Source organism: Pristiophorus japonicus, chromosome 6, assembly GCF_044704955.1.
Source record: "Pristiophorus japonicus isolate sPriJap1 chromosome 6, sPriJap1.hap1, whole genome shotgun sequence".
Classification (NCBI taxonomy): domain Eukaryota; kingdom Metazoa; phylum Chordata; class Chondrichthyes; family Pristiophoridae; genus Pristiophorus; species Pristiophorus japonicus.
In genome coordinates this window covers 240,678,051-240,697,360 of record NC_091982.1, presented here as the reverse complement: position 1 = coordinate 240,697,360, position 19,310 = coordinate 240,678,051, and the positions used below count along the sequence as shown (strand labels likewise).

Sequence of the window (19,310 nt, the reverse complement as noted above, 5' to 3'; positions counted from 1 at the left end):
GTGGTTTGTGAGTTAAGATAACATAGACTTGCCCTTTTTCCCGTTATGCAATGAAGCTCCGGCCTTTTTTTCCCATTGGGTTAAGGTCTTTCTCGCTGTCTTGTTGACCTCTCCGCTCCATTGCTGAACCGTTACCCTCCATTTTAAGCTAAACCGCCCGGCGGGATTGGGACCGTTTTTGGGTTGGACGGCATTTTATTTACACCTCGTCCAAATTCATGCTCCATTGACTCTGTTCACCTTGCTAGCCGTGCGATTTAGGTTAAATGCGGGGGCTCATCTCTCCTTCCAATATGCACCCGCTTTATCTACTGCGTCAGGTGGCTGCAACGTTCCCGCTAAGCTGTTTGGCCGCGCGGCGGTCTGGTGGTCCCGCGCATGCGCGAAAATTTGAATGGGCCGCGCAGCCATTTAAAGGGACAGCGCACCAACATTAAAATTGGGTGGGAACATTGGGTGGCAGTGTGACAGTTAGGTGTCAGATGTAGCTCAGTGGTAGACACTTCGAAGCCTACACCACACTGAGACTAAATTTAAACACTGCAGACAAACGTTCGCTCAATCGTAACCGGGAAAAGATTCCACACAAAGTCTTTGCAGAAACTCCTCGGGTACTTTCAAAAATTGTCTTTGCACCAGTTTGGAGTTATACTGCAGTTACGGCTGTAATCCAAGTTGACCTCTGAGGGCGTGCTGCTTTGTCCGAGGTGCCGCCATTCAGTGAAGACATTAAACCAAGGCCCTACCAGCCTTTGCTCTCAGGTGGACCTAAAGGATCGCCACGGCGCCATTTGAAGGGCAGGAGGTTCTGGTGTTTTGGCTAGCATTGCAGCCTCAACCAACATCGTCACAGAAAGAGCCATCTGTTTTTCCAGCGAAGACTGATTATGTAATCAGGAACTCTTCCTGTTTAAAGTCCCTCTCAAGTTTAATGATTTCACGGAGGATTATGGCACAGTGCCATGCTTTATATAAAGAAACACATGGATTTACATAACGCCTTTAATGACCACCGGACATCTCAAAGCGCTCCACAGCCAATGAAGTACTTTTGTAGTGTAGTCATTGTTATAATGTGGGAAATGCAGCAGCCAATTTGCGCACAGCGAGCTCCCACAAACAGCAATGTGATAATGACCCGATAATCTTTGTTTTTGTTATGTTGATTGAGGGATAAATATTGGCCAGGACACCAGGGAAGAACGCTCTTGCTCTTCTTCCAAATAATGCCATGGGATCTTTTATATCCTCCTGAGCAGGCAGATGGGACCTCGGTTTAACGTCTCATCTCAAAGACGGCACACCTCTGACAGTGCAGCCCTCCCTCAGCACTGCACTGCCTAGATTTTTCGTGTTCAAGTCTCTGGAGTGGGATGTGATTCAGAGGCGAGAGTGGTGTCCACTGAGCTCCAGCCGACATCAGATGGAGATGTGGTGGAGGTATGGAATCCAACTTGACGTTTGTTACACCTCCCCATAATTCTTAGCAGGAAGACGGCTACCCTGGCAAGCCAGGCGGCCTTATTAAGCACCTCAGACCATCGCAATAAGAAACAGATGAGAAACATTCAAAGTAATTAAATGGAAAGAAATGAGAGTAATGCAATGAAAGGAATTACTTCACCATTGGGGTTTAGTTCCCGCTCGGGAAGACGAGCAGGAACGAAGAATGATTATGTAGCTGCAGAAGTTTAATTCCAAACTTTCTGAACTTCATTCCGAGACTGGGGTCACAAATATAATAGACTGCTGGCTGGCTATATCTGGAGTATTTCCCCAATGGTAAATACTTCACAAATGTTCAGGGCCCCCCATCACAGTGAGACCAGAAACTGGCCCACAGGGACAGAAGAAGCTTCCTCGTGCTCCACGTTCGTTCTGCATGCTATTGATGGTCAGTTTACTCCTGGTTCCCGATCTCTGCACAAGTGGACTGTACCTGAAGCTATCTCCACCACATGACTGAGTCACATTCTTTTCCTGCCTCTTGATTTATTACCATCAACTGTTCCAGAATGTAACAACCCCAACAACTGCGCAATAATGGGTCGACAGCATATCATCTTTCTCATCATACATCAGCCTCACTCCCTGCCTCTGTTCCGATGTTAATTGAAGGAGCCTCTCGTTCACTATTTTGCAAAGGAACAATCAGAGGAGAAAACCCTTTTTGGCCTAACCTTATCCAACTCTAGGGGTTTATAGACTGGCATGTCAGAGGCCTTGTCGAAGGTTACCTGCGTCCCTTGACATACAAATGGCATACTATCAGCCGTGGCTCAGTGGGCAGCACTCTCGCCTCTGAGTCAGAAGGTTGTGGGTTCAAGTCCCACTCCAGGAACTTGAACACAAAATCTAGGCTGTCACTCCCAGTGCAGGAGTGCTGCTCTGTCAGAGGTGCCACCTTTCAAATGAGACATTAAAACCTATCTGCCCTCTCAGGATGACATTAAAGATCCCATGGTCATTCATCTCATTGCTGTTTGTGGGAGCTTGCTGTGGGAAATACATTACAACTGTGACTACACTTCTTTGTGGTTGTAAAGTGCTTTGGAACATCTTGAGGATGTGAAAGGCGCTATATAAATGCAAGTTCTTTCTTTCCTTTGACCTACACATCAGACATGGCTCCAAACAAGGGAATGGGAGGAAGGGAAATACAAATAATTCTACCTTACTGATTAATAAGTTAGGTTACAGCTGTACTTTAGGGAGAATGTTTTTTTTTAAGGTAAAAATTGGATGGACTATCGATCTGTGGTGACAGCATCCATTATTGTTTAATTCCCTCTCATTTTTCAGCGAGCCTTCTGGTGGGCGAATCAAGAACGAGGAAACAAGTCTTAAAATTAGAACCAGGCCATTTAGGAGGCAAATCAGGAAGCACTTTTTCTCAAAAAGGGTTAGTAGAGATCTGTAATTCTCTGCCCATAACAAGGCTGTGGATGCTGGGAGACAATTGGAGTTTTCATGATCGATAGATTTTTGTTGGATAAGGTTATCAAGGGATGTGGAACCAAGGAGGGTAAATGGAGCAGAGGTACGGATCAGCCATGATCTAACTGAATGGCGGAGCATGTTTGAGGGGCTGAATGGCCTCCTCCTGTTTCCAATATCAACTTTTATTTATTAACGCCTTTAACGTAGTAAAATATGACAAGGAGCTTCACAGCAGTGTTATAAGACAAAGCAGATAAATTTGACACCGAGCCACATAAGAAGAAATTATGGCAGGTGACCAAAAGCTTGTTTAAAGAGGTAGGTTTTAAGGAGCGTCTTAAAGGAGAAGAGAGAGGTAGAGAGGTTTAGGGAGGGAATTCCAGAGCTTAGAGCCCAGGCAGCTGAAGGCACGGCCACCGATGGTTGAGCAGTTATAATCAGGGATGCTCAAGAGGGCAGAATTTGAGGAGCGCAGACATATCCTGGTATTCCTCACCTAACGCCATGGTGGGGGCACGATCACCACAGGGGCTGCAAGTGGGATCAAGGAGAAGACCCAGTGCCACCTCTTCGGGGCCCCGAGCGATGGGCAACCAATGCCGCCTCGCCAGTGCCGCCCACATTCGTAAACAACAACAAAACAAACTGAGCCAATCAGGGGCAGCGAGTCAAGGGCCATTACAAAAGCCAGTTCTCATAAACCCAAGTCTGATATTAAGTTTGTTATAGTTTGGCCACCATCAGCAAGCAGCAACGAGTAACCTTCCGGGCACTTACAGCAGTCAGCTTTCCCAGTTTCTGCGAAACATCTGGTTCCGATCTATGTTGGATGTTTACAGCATCCACTTGAAAGCAGTCCAGCAACGTACAGCAAGTAACAGCCTTCCCCTGGCTTTGTTTCGGATATAAAACTAATGTGACATAGTCCCTTTTAGCCTCCCACATCCCAGCAGCATTTTTCCTTCTCTTTGCAAGGCCAAGAGTTCCAGAAACCAGATTAGCAAGTAAACAATTCCTAAAAACTTCCTCAAATTAAGGACCACGACATACTGAACACACAGTGTGCCTGGCTCTCATTATTCCACAAGTAGCAGCAATTGGGAACTATTTCTGGGAAATCAGCATCCTAATGATACTGCAGCGCCGAGATAAACAAACACTAAGTGGTTGCCCCATTTAGCCCTTTGCCCTACGGCATCATGCAGCAGTGTGATCTGTTTAAAGGGATATCTGGATGACGGAGTGTTTGAAAAGCATTGTTTTGGGAACTCCTTGATGGCTCAGGAAGTCAGCAGCTGAGCCACACACATTAGGTGCAACCCTCCGAGATCTCTGCACTCCTCCAACTCTGGCCTCTTGCCCGCCCCTGACTTTCATCGCTTCGCCAATGGTGGCTGTGTCTTCAGCTGCCTGGGCCTTGAGCCCTGGAATTCCCTCCTTAAGCCTCTCCCCCCTCACTCTCCTCCTTAAAGACGCTCGTTAAAACCTACCTCTGTAACCAAGCTTTTGGTCGCCTGTCCTAATTTCGCCTTATGTGGCGCGGTGTCAAATTTTGATTGATAACGCTCCTGTGAAGCCCCATGGAATGTTCTACTACATTAAAGATGCCATATAAATGCAAGTTGTTGTTTTTGTAGTAGTACGTCTCCCGCTCGATCAGTGATCTGTGCCGAGCTTTGCTGATCTTAACCAATGTGCTGCTCGAAACCTTGGTGCCCTTTAAATAAGGAAGGGGAATACTGGCCCAGGTTTTTGCCCTTGACTTTAAAAATTATTATTTGTTCTTGGGATATGGGCAACATGGACCTGGTTCTCGAGAAGCAGGTGGTGGTGGACCTTGTTCTCGAACTACTGCAGTCCTTGTGGTGATCGTGTTAGGTAGAGAATTCCGGGATGTTGATCTAGCATTAGTCAAGGCCTGGGGATATGTGCCCAGGTGTGTGGCTTAGACAGAAATCTGGAGGTGATGATGATGCTGTTATCCAGTCACTCCTGTCGGAAGCTGAGGATTGAATAGCCTGTCGACACCGAGGGTGATTGCCCCTTATGGAACCATATCCAAGTGAGGAGTCACTACACTCAGGAGTGGAGGGAGAGGAACATAGGGGGGGAGAGGGGGGAGAGAGGAGAGAAAGGTGAGAGAGGGGAGAAAGGTGAGAGAGGGGAGAGAGTGATGGCCGAGAAGGGAGGGAGAGCCCGAGAGGGGAGGGAGATCGCGAGAGGGGAGGGAGAGCGAGAGGGGAAGAGAGAGGGGAGGGAACGGGGGGGGGGGGGGGGGGAGCGGAAAGGGGGGGGAGCGCGGAGAGGGGGGGGGGAGCGTGGAGGAGAGGGGGGGAGAGCATGGAGAGGGGGGGAGCGGAGATGGGGGCGGAGCGTGGAGAATGGGGGGGGAGCACGCATGGGGAGGGAGCGCGGATGGGGGGGAGCGCTGAGAAGGGGGGGGAGCACTGAGAGGGGGGGGGGGAGTGTGGAGAGGGGGGGAGCACGAGGGGAGGGGAGAGAGCGAGGGGGAGAGAGCGAGGGGAGGGGGAGAGAGCGAGGGGAGGATGAGAGAGCGAGGGGAGGATGAGAGAGCGAGGGGAGGATGAGAGAACGAGGGGAGGATGAGAGAGCGAGGGGAGGATGAGAGAGCGAGGGGAGGATGTGAGAGCGAGGGGAGGATGTGAGAGCGAGGGGAGGATGTGAGAGCGAGGGGAGGATGTGAGAGCGAGGGGAGGATGAGAGAGCGAGGGGAGGATGAGAGAGCGAGGGGAGGATGAGAGAGCGAGGGGAGGATGAGAGAGCGAGGGGAGGATGAGAGAGCGAGGGGAGAGGGGAGAGGAGAGGGGAGAGGTCTGCCAACTCACCTTTTCTTCTTTGTGACAATGAGGACATCATTGAAGAGGAAGAAATACACTTGCTGCTTAGACGTGCGTTTGGAAAAAATCCCCGTGTCCTCGACGAACCCCATCAGCTCACCTCGCTTGGACAGCCACCGCGACGAAGAGACCAGGGGAAATGGCTGCGGGGAGAAAATACCAGACTGTCAGAACAGAACGAGCGAGAGAGTTAGATGTAGTCCTTACTACTAGGGGGATCAAGGGGTATGGCGAGAAAGCAGGAATGGGGTACTGAAGTTGCATGTTCAGCCATGAACTCATTGAATGGCGGTGCAGGCTAGAAGGGCCGAATGGCCTACTCCTGCACCTATTTTCTATGTTTCTGTGTTTCTAAGGGACAAGTAGTGGGTGTCGTCTGACGATCGACACCTCAACTAAAAATAGCATGTACATCGAAAATGAACTCCACAGTAGGCTTCAGGAGGAGCACCTTCTGATTTAGTCCACGGGGCTCTTATCAATGAAATGAAGAAAGTTCTTTATACTGTCACTGCCGCGTGAATCCATGCGGTGGAAGAGGAATTCATGATCTGTTCAGACCACCGACTCACGAAAGAATTTGTTTTTTAAGTTTCAAAACAATCGCCTCTGGCAACACTCAAAAATACGGTGTCCCAGATAAGCAACCAACACCTCATGTCGCTTCCCAATTAACATAGGACACTGCAGCAACAAAATCACGCAGCTGCCCCCACGCATCAACGCGATGAAACTCAGCAGGAAGACACACAGCTTCTCATCAATAATAGACCGAGGCAACACGATGGAGATGAGAATCCTTCAATCTGTCCCCTGTGTGTAAGTGTCACGGAATTAACTGATAAAAAAGCTGTTTTAGAAAAAAATTCATTCTCGTGATATATGGCATCACAACAAGGTTGGCATTTAATGACGAAACCTTGTTGCTCGAGAAGGTCGTGGTGGGCCTTCTTCTTGAACCACTGCAGTCCGTGTGTGAAAGTAGTCCCACAGTGCTGTTAGTTTTGGTTTCCGTATTTAAGGAAGGATATACTTGCATTGAAGGCAGTTCAGAGAAGGTTCACTAGGTTGATTCCGGAGATGAAGGTCATGTCTTATGTGGAATGGTTCAGCAGGTTGGGCCTATACTCATTGGAGTTTAGAAGAATGAGAGGTGATCTTATTGACACATACACGATTCTGAGGGGGCTTGTCAGAATAGATGCTGAGAGGATGTTTCCCCTCGTGGGGAATCTAGAACTAGGGTGCGTACGTTCAGAATAAAGAGTCATCCATTTAAGACGGAGAAGGGGAGGAATTTCTTCTCTCAGAGGGCCGTGAATCTTTGGAATTTTCTACCTCAGAGCTGTGGAGGCTGGGTCATTGAATATATTCAAGACGGAGCTAGACAGATTCTTGAACTATAGAGGAGTCAAGGGTTGTGGGGAACAGGCAGGAAAATGGAGTTGAGGCCAAGATCAGATCAGCCCAGCATGATCTTATTGAATGGCGGAGCAGGCTCGAGGGGCTGTATGGCCTACTCCTGCTCCTATTTCTTATATTAGGTAGGGAGTTCCAGGATTTTGGCCGATATATGTCCAATTCGGAATGGTGTGTGATTTGGAGGGGAACCTGGAGGTGATTGTGTTCCTATGTGCCGACTGCCCTTGTCCTTCTCGGTGGGAGAAGTCACGCTTTTAGGAGGTGCTGCCGAAGAAGACTTATCTTCACAATGGAGAAAAGCTATTATTATTTATGTTACAACAAAGTGTTGCTGTTTACATCAATGAGACCAACAATTTAATGCATGCCTGGACCTTAAGGGTCTTTACTCGTTGGAGTTCAGAAGGATGAGGGGTGATCTTATAGAAACATTTAAAATAATGAAAGGAATAGACAAGATAGAGGCAGAGAGGTTGTTTCCACTGGTCGGGGAGACTAGAACTAGGGGGCACACCCTCAAAATACGGGGGAGCCAATTTAAAACCGAGTTGAGAAGGAATTTCTTCTCCCAGAGGGTTGTGAATCTGTGGAATTCTCTGCCCAAGGAAGCAGTTGAGGCTAGCTCATTGAATGTATTCAAGTTACAGATAGATAGATTTTTAACCAATAAGGGAATAAAGGGTTATGGGGAGCGGGCGGGTAAGTGGAGCTGAGTCCACGGCCAGATCAGCCATGATCTTGTTGAGTGGGGAGCAGGCTCGAGGGGCTAGATGGCCTACTCCTGTTCCTAATTCTTATGTTCTTATGAAACGCAACAACAGCTTGTATTTATATAGTACTTTTTGTGTTGTAAAACGTCTCAAGGCGTTTCACAGGAGCGTTATTGAGCAAAATTTGACAACAAGCCACAGAAGGAGATAGTAGGACAGGTGAAAGAGCTAGGTTTTAAGGAGTGTCTTAAGGGAAGAGAGAGAGAGAGAGAGTTAAGAGAGGCGGGGAGGTTTAGGGGGTACATTCCAGAGCTTGGGGCCTAGGCAGCTGAAGACATGGCCGCCAATGGTGGAGTGATGAAAATTGAGGATGGGCAAGAGGCCAGAATTGGAGAGCGCTGACCTCTGGGAGGGTTGTGGGGCTGGAGGAGGTTACACAGACTGGGAATGATGAGGCCATAGAGCGATTTGAAAAGAAGGATGAGAAGTTTGAAATCGAGGCTTTGCCAGACAGGGAGCCAATGTAGGTCAGCGAACACAGGGGGTGATGGGTGAGCGGGACTTGGTGCGAGTTAGGACACGGGCAGCGAGCACAGGGGATGATGGGTGAGTAGAACTTGGTGCGAGTTAGGACATGGTCAGCGAGCACAGGGGGTGATGGGTGAGCAGAACTTGGTGCGAGTTAGGACACGGGCAGTGAGCACAGCGGGTGATGGGTGAGCGGGACTGGGTGCGAGTTAGGACACGGGCAGCCGAGTTTTCGATGAGTACAGACAGGGCAAGGGAGGCCAGCCAGGAGAGCATAGACACTCCTACAACAGTACAAATACACGGAGAAGAGAGCCGAAGTGAAGGTCTTCACAAAACAAATCCCTTTTTTCCGTCATATATTTCCTTTGCCAGTAACGATATCTTCTTTGAATAAAATGCACTGCTTGTGCCAAATGTTGAAGTGCTGCTTCCTAGGATTTGCAGATTGAATAATGACAGCAGTGGGAGACTGAATTCCTTCCCCCTTACAAAAAATAACACAAGCCAGGATAACACCGATTAGAGCATTGGCCTCTATAGCAGGTCCCTATCTGTCAGGACTCTGGATAATTGGCCGAGATTTGCTTGTTGACACTGATTGTCTTGGCTGGCCATTGGCTGCATTAATGGAAAACGTACAGAACCTCATGTGGAGACAGTTCGTGTGTAAGTCAATATTTCTGCGTGGTGTGGTTAGCGTGTCAAAGGCACGTGAATGGAGGTTAGAATAGATCGTGTGAGAAGGATGCTCGGAGCTCAGAGTGAAGTAATAAGATTTCGTCTGCAGGTTATAGAAAAGAAGCTAAAAGGAATTTATAACGTACCTTATAGGTTGTGGGTTCACGTCCCACTCCATGAACTTGAGCACATAAATCTAGGCCGGCACTCCCAGTGCAGTGCTGAGGGAGTGCCGCACTGTCGGAGGTGCCATCTTTCAGATGAGACGTTAAACCGAGGCCCCGTCTGCTTTCTCAGGTGGACGTAAAAGATCCCACAGCATTATTTCAAAGAAAAGCAGGGGAGTTATCTCCGGTGTCCTGGGGCCAAAATTTATCCCTCAATCAACATAACAAAAAAAAAGGTTATCAGGTCATTATCACATTGCTGTTTTTGGAAGCATGTTGTGCACATATTGGCTGCCATGTTTCCCACATTACAACAGTGACTATACTCCAAAAGTACTTCATTGGCTGTAAAGTGCTTTGAGATGTCCGGTGGTCGTGAAAGGCGCTATATAAATGCACGTTTTTCTTTCTTTTTCACAAACTCAGGAGTTGTCAAAGTGCTTCACAGCCAGTGAGGGAGGTCCCACAAACAACAGGATGAGTGAGCAGAGAATCTGGTTAGGTAGGGTTGGCTGAGGGAGAAATGTTGATCAAGGGAGCTCCCCTGCCCTTCAAATAATGGCATGTGATTTTTATTTTTTACGTCCACCCGAGAGGGCAGTTTTGGTTTAATGTCTCACCACACCTCAAAATCGGCACCTCCGATAGTGCAGCCTAAATGATATGCTCAGGTCTCTGGAGTGGGGGTGGAACCTGTGCCCTTATGACTCAGGTTCGCGAGTGCTGCCATTTAGTCAAGGCTAACACTATCAACGTCCTCTGAAGGGTATGTGAACTGTGTGACTGAGAAGGAAGTGGGCTTTTGCCCTGTACAGTCATAGAAACATAGAAAATAGGTGCAGGAACAGGCCAGTCGGCCATTCGAGCCTGCACCGCCATTCAATATGATCATGGCTGATCATGCAACCTCAGTACCCAACCCCAGCCTTCTCTCCATACCCCCTGATCCCTTTAGCCGTAAGGGCCACAACTAACTCCCTTTTGAATATGTCCAACGAACTGGACTCAACAACTTTCTGAGGCAGATACTTGCACAGGTTCACCACTCTCTGAGTGAAAAAGTTTCTCCTCATCTCGGTCCTATATGGCTTACACCTTATCCTTAGACTGTGTCCCCTGGATCTGGACTTCCCCAACATAGGGAACATTCTTCCTGCATCCAACCTGTCCAGTCCCGTCAGAATTTTATACGTTTCTATGAGATCCCCTCTTATTCTTCTAAATCCCTGTGAATATAAGCTTGGTCGATCCAATCTTTCCTCATATGTCAGTCCTGCCATCCCGGGAATCAGTCTGGTGAACCTTCGCTGCACTCCCTCAATAGTAAGCACGTCCTTCCTCAGATTAGGAGACCAAAACTGCACACAATACAGAGCCTTGGTGGTGTGGTCTCACCAAGGCCCTGTATAACTGCAGCAAGACCTCCCTGCTCCTATACTCAAATCCCCTCGCTATGAAGGCCAGCATGCCATTTGCTTTCTTTACTGCCTGCTGTACCTGCATGCCTACCTTCAATGACTGATGTACCATGACACCCAGGTCTCGTTGCACCTCCCCTTTTACTAATCTGTCACCATTCAGATAATATTCTGCCCTCCTGTTTTTGCCACATTGTACTGCATCTGCCAGGCTTTTGCCCATTCACCTAACCTGTCCAAGTCCCCCTGCAGCCTCTTAGCAGTCCTACATAAAATGTGACACATTCAAGGAGGGGTGGGGGTGCTTTTTTTTTTTTACTATGTCTAGTGGTGTGACATCATCTTCGGGAGCTCGCTTGATTGCCCAAGTCAGGAATTTTCCAGAGCTTTTCCAGAAATTGGCTACAAATTGGTTTTCCCAGGAGTTAGCATTATTGCAGCAATCTCCTCTGCAAAAGTTGAAAAATCTTTTTAAAAAATTCAAATTTGCTGCAACAGCTTTTCTGAATTTAAAACATTAAATGGCCCCTCTGCTGCTATAGCAACGCTTTACACCAAGGCTGAACATCCATCCCTTGTACCGCGCGTCGCTATAGTACAAATGACGGGCATTATGTCACACAGAGTATTTCCCAACATTTGCGTATCATCAAAATATGACTGACCATACTTATATAAAGACGTATATTTCTATAGCGCCTTTCACGACCTCAGGATGTGCCAAAGCGCTTTACAAGACAATTAGGTGCTTTAGAAGTGTAGTCACTGTTGTAATGTAGGAAATGCAGCAGCCAATTTGTGCACAGCAAGCTCCCACAAACAGCAATGTGATAATGACCAGATAATCAGTTTTAGTGAGGTTGACTTCAAAATAGGACCATAGGAAATTTAACCTCCACCCGAGAGAGCAGACGGGGCCTCGCCTGAAGGTTGCATCTGAAAGATGGCATCTCCGACAGTGCAGTGCTCCCTCAGTACTGCCCCTCTGACAGTGCAGCACTCCCTCACTGCCCCTCCGACAGTGCAGCACTTCCTCAGGACTGCCCCTCCGACAGTGCGGCACTCCCTCAGTATTGCCCCTCCGACAGTGCGGCACTTCCTCAGTACCGATCCTCCGACAGTGCAGCACTCCCTCAGTGCATATAGATTGGGAAAACCAAGCTGGTAGCAATGCGGTGGAGGAGGATTTCCTGGAGTGTATTAGAGATGGCTTTCGAGACCAATATGTCGAGGAACCAACTAGAGAGCTGGCCATCCTAGACTGGGTATTGTGTAATGAGAGAGGTCTAATTAGCAATCTTGTTGTGTGAGGGAAGAGTGACCATAATATGGTAGAATTCTTTATTAAGATGGAGAGTGACAGTGTTAATTCAGAGACTAGAGTCCTGAACTTAAGCAAAAGGTAACTTCGATGGTACGAAACGTGAATTGGCTAGGATAGACTGAAAAATGATACTTAAAGGGTTGACAATGGATCGGCAATGGCAGACATTTATAGATTACATGGATGAACTTCAACAATTGTACATCCCTGTCTGGAGTAAAAATAAAACGGGGAAGGTAGCTCAACCGTGGCTACCAAGGGAAATTAGAGATAGTGTTAAATCCAAGGAAGAGACATATAAATTGGCCAGAAAAAGCAGCAAACCTGAGGTCTGGGAGAAATTTAGAATTCAGCAGAGGAGGACAAAGGGTTTAATTAGGAGGGGGAAAAGAGAGTATGAGAGTAAGCTTGCAGGGAACATAAAAACTGATTGCAAAAGCTTCTATAGATATGTGAAGAGAAAAAGATTAGTGAAGACCAAAGTAGGTCCTTTGCAGTCAGAATCAGGTGAATTTATAATGGGGAACAAAGAAATGGCAGACAAACTGAACAAATACTTTGGATCTGTCTTCACTAAGGAAGACACAAATAATCTTCCGGAAATACTAGGGGTTTGAGGGTCTAGCAAAAAGGAGGAACTGAAGGAAATCCTTATTAGTCAGGAAATTGTGTTACGAAAATTGATGGGATTGAAGGCCGACAAATCCCAGGACCTGATAGGCTGCATCCCAGAGTACTTAAGGAAGTGGTCCTAGAAATAGTGGATGCATTGGTGATCATTTTCCAACATTCTATTGATTCTGGATCAATTCCTATGGACTGGACGGTAGCTATTGTAACACCACTTTTTAAAAAGGAGGGAGAGAGAAAACAGGGAATTATAGACCGGTTAGCCTGACATCGGTGGTGGGGAAAATGTTGGAATCAATTATTAAAGATGAAATAGTAGCGCATTTGGAAAGCAGTGACAGGATCGGTCCTAGTCAGCATTGATTTATGAAAGGGAAATCATGCTTGACAAATCTTCTAGAATTTTTTGAAGATGTAACTAGTAGAGTGGACAAGGGAGAACCAGTGAATGTGGTGTATTTGGACTTTCAAAAGGCTTTTGACAAGGTCCCAACAAAAGAGATTAATGTGCAAAATTAAAGCACTTGGTATTGGGGGTAATGTACTGACGTGGATAGAGAACTGTTTGGCAGACAGGAAGCAGCGAGTTAGAATAAACAGGTCCTTTTCAGAATGGCAGGCAGTGACCAGTGGGGTGCCACAGGGTTCAGTGCTGGGACCCCAGCTATTTACAATATACATCAATGATTTAGATAAAGGAATTGAATGTAACATCTCCAAGTTTGCAGAAGACACTAAGCTGGGTGGCGGTGTGAGCTGTGAGGAGGATGCCAAGAGGCTGCAGGGTGACTTGGACAGGTTAGGTGAGTGGGCAAATGCATGGCAGATGCAGTATAATGTGGATAAATGTGAGGTTATCCACTTTGGTGGCAAAAACAGAGAGACAGACTATTATCTGAATGGTGACAGATTAGGAAAAGGGGAGGTGCAATGAGACCTGGGTGTCATGGTACATCAGTCATTGAAGTTTGGCATGCAGGTACAGCAGGCGGTGAAGAAGGCAAATGGCATGTTGGCCTTCATTGCTAGAGGATTTGAGTATAGGAGCAGGGAGGTCTTACTGCAGTTGTACAGAGCCTTGGTGAGGCCACACCTGGAATATTGTGTTCAGTTTTGGTCTCCTATTCTGAGGAAGGACATTCTTGCTATTGAGGGAGTACAGCGAAGGTTCACCAGATTGATTCCTGGGATGGCAGGACTGATATATAAGGAGAGACTGGATCAACTGGGCTTGTATCCACTGGAGTTTAGAAGACTGAGGGGATCTCATAGAAACATATAAAATTCTGACAGGAATGGACAGGCTAGAGGCAGAAAGAATGTTCCAGTTGCTGGGGAGTTTCAGAACCAGGGGTCACAGTCTAAGAATAAGTGATAAGCCATTTAGGATGGAAATGAGGAGAAACATCTTCACTCAGAAAGTTGTTAACCTGTGGAATTCTCTATTGCAGAAAGTTGTTGATGCCAGTTTGTTAGATATATTCAAAAGGTAGTTAGATATGGCCCTTATGGCCAAAGGGATCAAGGGGTAAGGAAAGAAAGCAGGAAAGGGATACTGAGGTTGAATGATCAGCCACCATCTTATTGAATGGTGGTGCAGGCTCGAAGGGCCGAATGGCCTACTCCTGCACCTAATTTCTATGTTTCTATCTACTGCCCCTCCGACAGTGCAGCGCTCCCTCAGTACTGCCCCTGCAACAGTGCAGCGATCCCTCAGTACTGGCCTTCCGACAATGCAGCGCTCCCTCAGTACTGCTCCTACGACAGTGCGGCGCTCCCTCAGTACTGCCCCACCGACAGTGCTGCACTCCCTCAGTACTGCCCCTCCGACAGTGCAGCGCTACCTCAGCACTACCTCAGTACTGCCCCTCCAACAGTGCAGCACTACCTCAGTACTGCCCCTCCGACAGTGCAGCACTCCCTCAGTACACATAGATTGGGCTATATTGAGTGTCAGCCCCGATTTTATGCTCAAGTTTCCGGAGCAGGGCTTGAACCCAAGACTTCTTGCCTCAGTGCTACCCACTGAGAACTTGGATACGGGAAACAACATTTAGAAGAAAAGGTTTCCTGTGTCCAATTTGCCTGCCATATAACTCGATGGAATGACAGGCCTATTAAGGCGAAACTATTCAGCAGTGGAGAAATCTCTTGTGCCTCTACTAATAGACCAGTCTCCTCTCTAACACATTATTTCTTTTTTTTTTTTTTTAAAAGAGATGTATTAAAACTGCTGGAAATAGTCAGTTCCAGCAAAATATATCCTTCTGCAATCTTAAGTCAGGCTCAGAACAAGAAGAAGTAAAGGATGGAGAACAGTGCGTCCTTTGAACGAGAGAGTTTGCAATCACTCTTTGAGTTGATGTCAAGAATGCAGCCATTTCAATTTGAGCTGTTTATACTAGCAGTGAATTTGAACTTGCTGTCCTTTTCCTTTCCGCCAGACTGTCAGTAATCGACACTCTTGATACATTGAAAAGCCTCAGACCCAGTGACATTGTGTCCCGGCAAATGAAATATAGAAGGGCTCCATTGTGAGACTGAGAAGATCAATAGCAATTTGTACTCTGCCAGTTTGGCCGAGAAGATCTAATATGTCAATGGCTACTGGCAGGAACTTGTGAACATTCTCCGACTGATCATGGCCCAATGAGCAGCTGGCTCCGTAATCCTCGGCCTGTGGCTCCAAGTTTGAAACATATAAGATACTGGGGTGGCTCAACAAGGTAGATGCAGAGAGGTTCTTTCCACTAGTGGATGAATCTAGAACTAGTTTAAGAAGGCATAGTTTAAGAATAAGGAGTCGTCCATTTAGGAGTGAGATGAGGAGGAACGTCTTCTCTCAGAGGGTCGTAAATCTGTGGAATTCTCTACCACAGAGAACAGTGGAGGCTGGGTCATTGAATATATTTAAGGTGGAGGTAGACAGATTTTTGAACGAGAAGGGAGTCAAGGGTTATGGGGAGCGGGCAGGGAATTGGAGTTGAGGTCAGGATCAGATCAGCCATGATCTTATTGAATGGCGGAGCAGGCTTGAGGGGCCAAATGGTCTACTCCTGCTCCTAATTCTTATGTTCTTATCTCCGCACCACCCGAGAACAACTTGGCACGTTTAGCTTCTGCACCGTGAATCGGTCCGCTGAGGTGACGATGGGATGGGCCCGGTTCCAGTATCAAGCAACGGAAAGGGAAAGGTTGCCTTGGAGGTGAAAGCAGCAAGCAAATAGAGCGGCAATGCAGACAACGGCAGGGAGCATTAAAGAAGGCGGCAATGCGCAGAGCAAGCCCCCACAAACAGCAATGTGGTAATGACCAGATCATCTGTTTTAGGTATAAAAACAGAAAATGCTGGAAATCTCAGCGGGTCAGGCAGCATCTGTGGAGGGGAAGCAGAGTTAACGTTTCAGGTCGGTGACCCTTCGTCAGAACTGGAGAGTGTTCGAAAAGAACAGATTCTTAAGGAGCACTGAAAGGGGGAGGGGTGGAACAAACAAAAGGGAAGGTCTGTGATAGGGTGGAAGACAGGAGAGATTTGAGACAAAAGGGATGATTGGCTGAATTGAGAGGGTAATGGGAAGAGTTAGAAAAAGGTTAGTCTAGATGGGGTGTGAATGGCAGAGTAATGACTAGCTGCCATGGGAAAGAGAGAGAAAATATACATAAGATCGAGGGGGATGGCGGGGGGGGGTTAATAAAAGGAGGAAAGAGAGCAAAATATGGGCAGAGGTAATAGACTGAAATTGTTGAACTCGATGAAAGTGTTGGTTGAGGGATAAATACTGGCCCAGGACACTGGGGAGAGCTCCCCTGCTCTACTTCGAAATATTGATGTGGGATCTTTTACACCAACCTGAAAAAGCAGATGGGACCTCATGTTATCGGAATAAAAGCTGAAGGAACGATATCATAATCACAAGGGATGAAAGGTTAATTGGTAAGGAATAATGGCAAGAAAAGAAGATAGAATAAATGGAGGAGAGGACACAATCGCTGAAGAGAGCACAGAACAAGGAGCATATGAGGAGGTGAAGAAATAATGAGGAAAGCAAGAGAGCGGAATGGGTTTTTGAAATTAAGAAACCACGGCAAAGGGCTACGGCCTATACTGCAGGAAGACCACCATGCTGCAGGAGGATCATCTTGCCGCAGGATGGACCATCATGCCGCAGGAGGACCGTTGTGGGACCATCATGCCGCAGGAGTCGTAAAGAAGTTGAGGTAAAACAATGACCCAAAACCCTGTCGTTTGAGGTGAAGAAAATAAACCCAGAACAACGATGGAGAAACAAACGTCGAAAATGATGAATGAAAGAAGACGACACAATAAGCAGACAGAAGGATCAACACCCTTACTAAGAAAACTGATAAACAAAATTTCACGCCAACACATTAACAGAACACGGTGCGAACTCCATCCCATAAATAGGAAACAATCCCTGGATTTAGCTGTTGGCTTTGTGACATGGTTTACAATTTTTAATAGAACCTGTGGTGGGATTGCCTGGAGGTTCAAGCAACTGGAGACTTGGTTTCCCGTCAGAAGGTGAGAGGAATGATGTTCCAGGCCCGCGCTGACAGTGGCCGTATGTATTGGCAAATTGCAGGCACTCCGTGCCATGAATAGAAACTCATCATCATAGGCAGTCCCTCGGAATTGAGGAAGACTTGCATCCACTCTAAAAGTGAGTTCTCAGGTGACTGTACAGTCCAATACGGGAATTACAGTCTCTGTCACAGTGGTTGGAGGAAAGGGTGGGTGGGGAGTCTGGTTTGCCGCACACTCCTTCCGCTGCCTGTGCTTGGTTTCTGCATGCTCTCGGCGACGAGACTTGAGGTGCTCAGCACCCTCCCGGATGCTCTTCCTCCACTTAGGGCGGTCTTGGGCCAGGGATTCCCAGGTGCCAGTGTGGTTGTTGCACTTTATCAAGGAGGCTTTGAGGATGTCCTTGAAACATTTCTTCTGCCCACCTGGGGCTCGCTTGCCGCGTAGGAGTTCCGAGTAGAAAGGGTCTGTTTCTTAACCCTTCCGCCAATGGGATCAGTTTCTCGCTACCTACTCTGTCTGGACCTATGATTTTGACAGCTCTATCAAATCGCCTCTCAACCTTCTCTGCTCGAAGAAGAAATCTTTCAAAGAGCTATCCAATTAGTCCCACTCCCCCGCTCTTTCCCAATAGTCCTGCATATTTTTCCCCTTCAATTATTTGTCCAATTCCTTTTTGAAGGTTACTACTGAATTTGCTTTCACCACCCTTTCAGGCATCGCGTTCCGGAACACTGGAGTATTGTGTCCAATTCTGGGCACCACACTTTGTGAAGACCTTAGAGAGGGTGCAGAAAAGATTTACGAGAATGATTCAAGGAATGAGGGACTTGAGTTACGTTGACAGACTGGAGAAGCTGGGGTTGTTCTCCTTGGAACAGAAAAGATTGAGAGGAGATTTGATGGAGGTGTTCAAAATCATGAGGGGTCTGGACAGAGTAGATAGAGAGAAACTGTTCCCATTGGCAGAAGGGTCGAGAACCAGAGGACACAGATTTAAGGTGATTGGCAAAAGTACCAAAGGTGAGGTAAGAAAACATATTTAGGCAGCGAGTGGTTAGGATCCAGAATGCATTGCCTGAAAGGATGGTGGAGGCAGACTCAATCTTAGCTTTCACAAGGGAGTTGGGTAAGTATCTGATGGAGAAACATTTGCAGGGCTACGGGGAAAGGGCGGGGGAGTGGGACTCACTGAGTGTCAGCACGAGCCGAATGGCCTTCTTACCTGCTGTAACCATTCTATGATTCTATGATCGTAACAACTCACTGCGCTAAAAAAAAAGGCTCATCTCTCCTCCGACTCGTTTGCCAATTACATTAAATCTACATCCTCTGGTTCTGCCAGTGGAAACAGTTTCTCATTATTTACTCTCCCTTTAACCTTTGCGGCTCTAAGGAGAACAGTCCCAGCTTCTCCAGTCTGTCCATGTAACTTAAGTTCTTCATCCCTGGTAAATCCCCTCTGCACCTTCTCCACGGCCTTTACATCCTTCCTAGAGTGCGGTGCCCAGAACGGAACACAATACTCTAGCTGGGGCCTAACCAGTGATGTATAGAAGGTTTATTAAAACTTGCTTGCTTTTGTACATTATGCCTTTATTTATAAAACCAAGGATCCCGTCTGCCTTTAAAACAGCAACGTCCTTCCACCTTCAAAGGTCTGTGTGCGCACACCCACAGATATTAGTGGAGAACGGATGTTTTTAAAACCCTTCTAACTTTTGCAGGATCAGGAGGATTATCGAAAATTATTTGTGAAGAAAAATGTAATTTATTTTATGGATATAAAGACGCAGGGACAGCGGACGATGTAATGTGTGCTCTCCGGTACAGCCCAACCGGGGTTACTCAGCCGTGCAAGACAAGCTGAAATATTCTATTAATCTGACTCGAGTCTATCTGTCTGCAAAGCCCTCCCACTCACTTCCCACTGTGGGAAGTTCCCTGGTTACTGACTAAATGGCTCACTGGTGCCAAGAGTCTGTACTTCCTCAGCCAACAAGGTTCACTGAGCACCAGTCCTTAACTTGTTCAACTACAGCTGCTTTTGATATCTTTCTAACTCTCTTTATCTCCCTCTCTTTATCTC

General features: G+C 47.1%; 1 protein-coding gene across 1 annotated transcript in view; it reads right to left on the bottom strand.

Annotated features, from left to right (window-relative positions):
- Positions 1-19,310, bottom strand: part of LOC139265421 (rho guanine nucleotide exchange factor 26-like) — a 208,162-nt gene that overhangs the window by 41,256 nt on the left and 147,596 nt on the right. Inside the window, exon 11 of the mRNA XM_070882424.1 lies at positions 5,787-5,941. Coding sequence (XP_070738525.1) covers positions 5,787-5,941 — 155 coding nt within the window. The remainder of the gene's footprint in view (positions 1-5,786; positions 5,942-19,310) is intronic.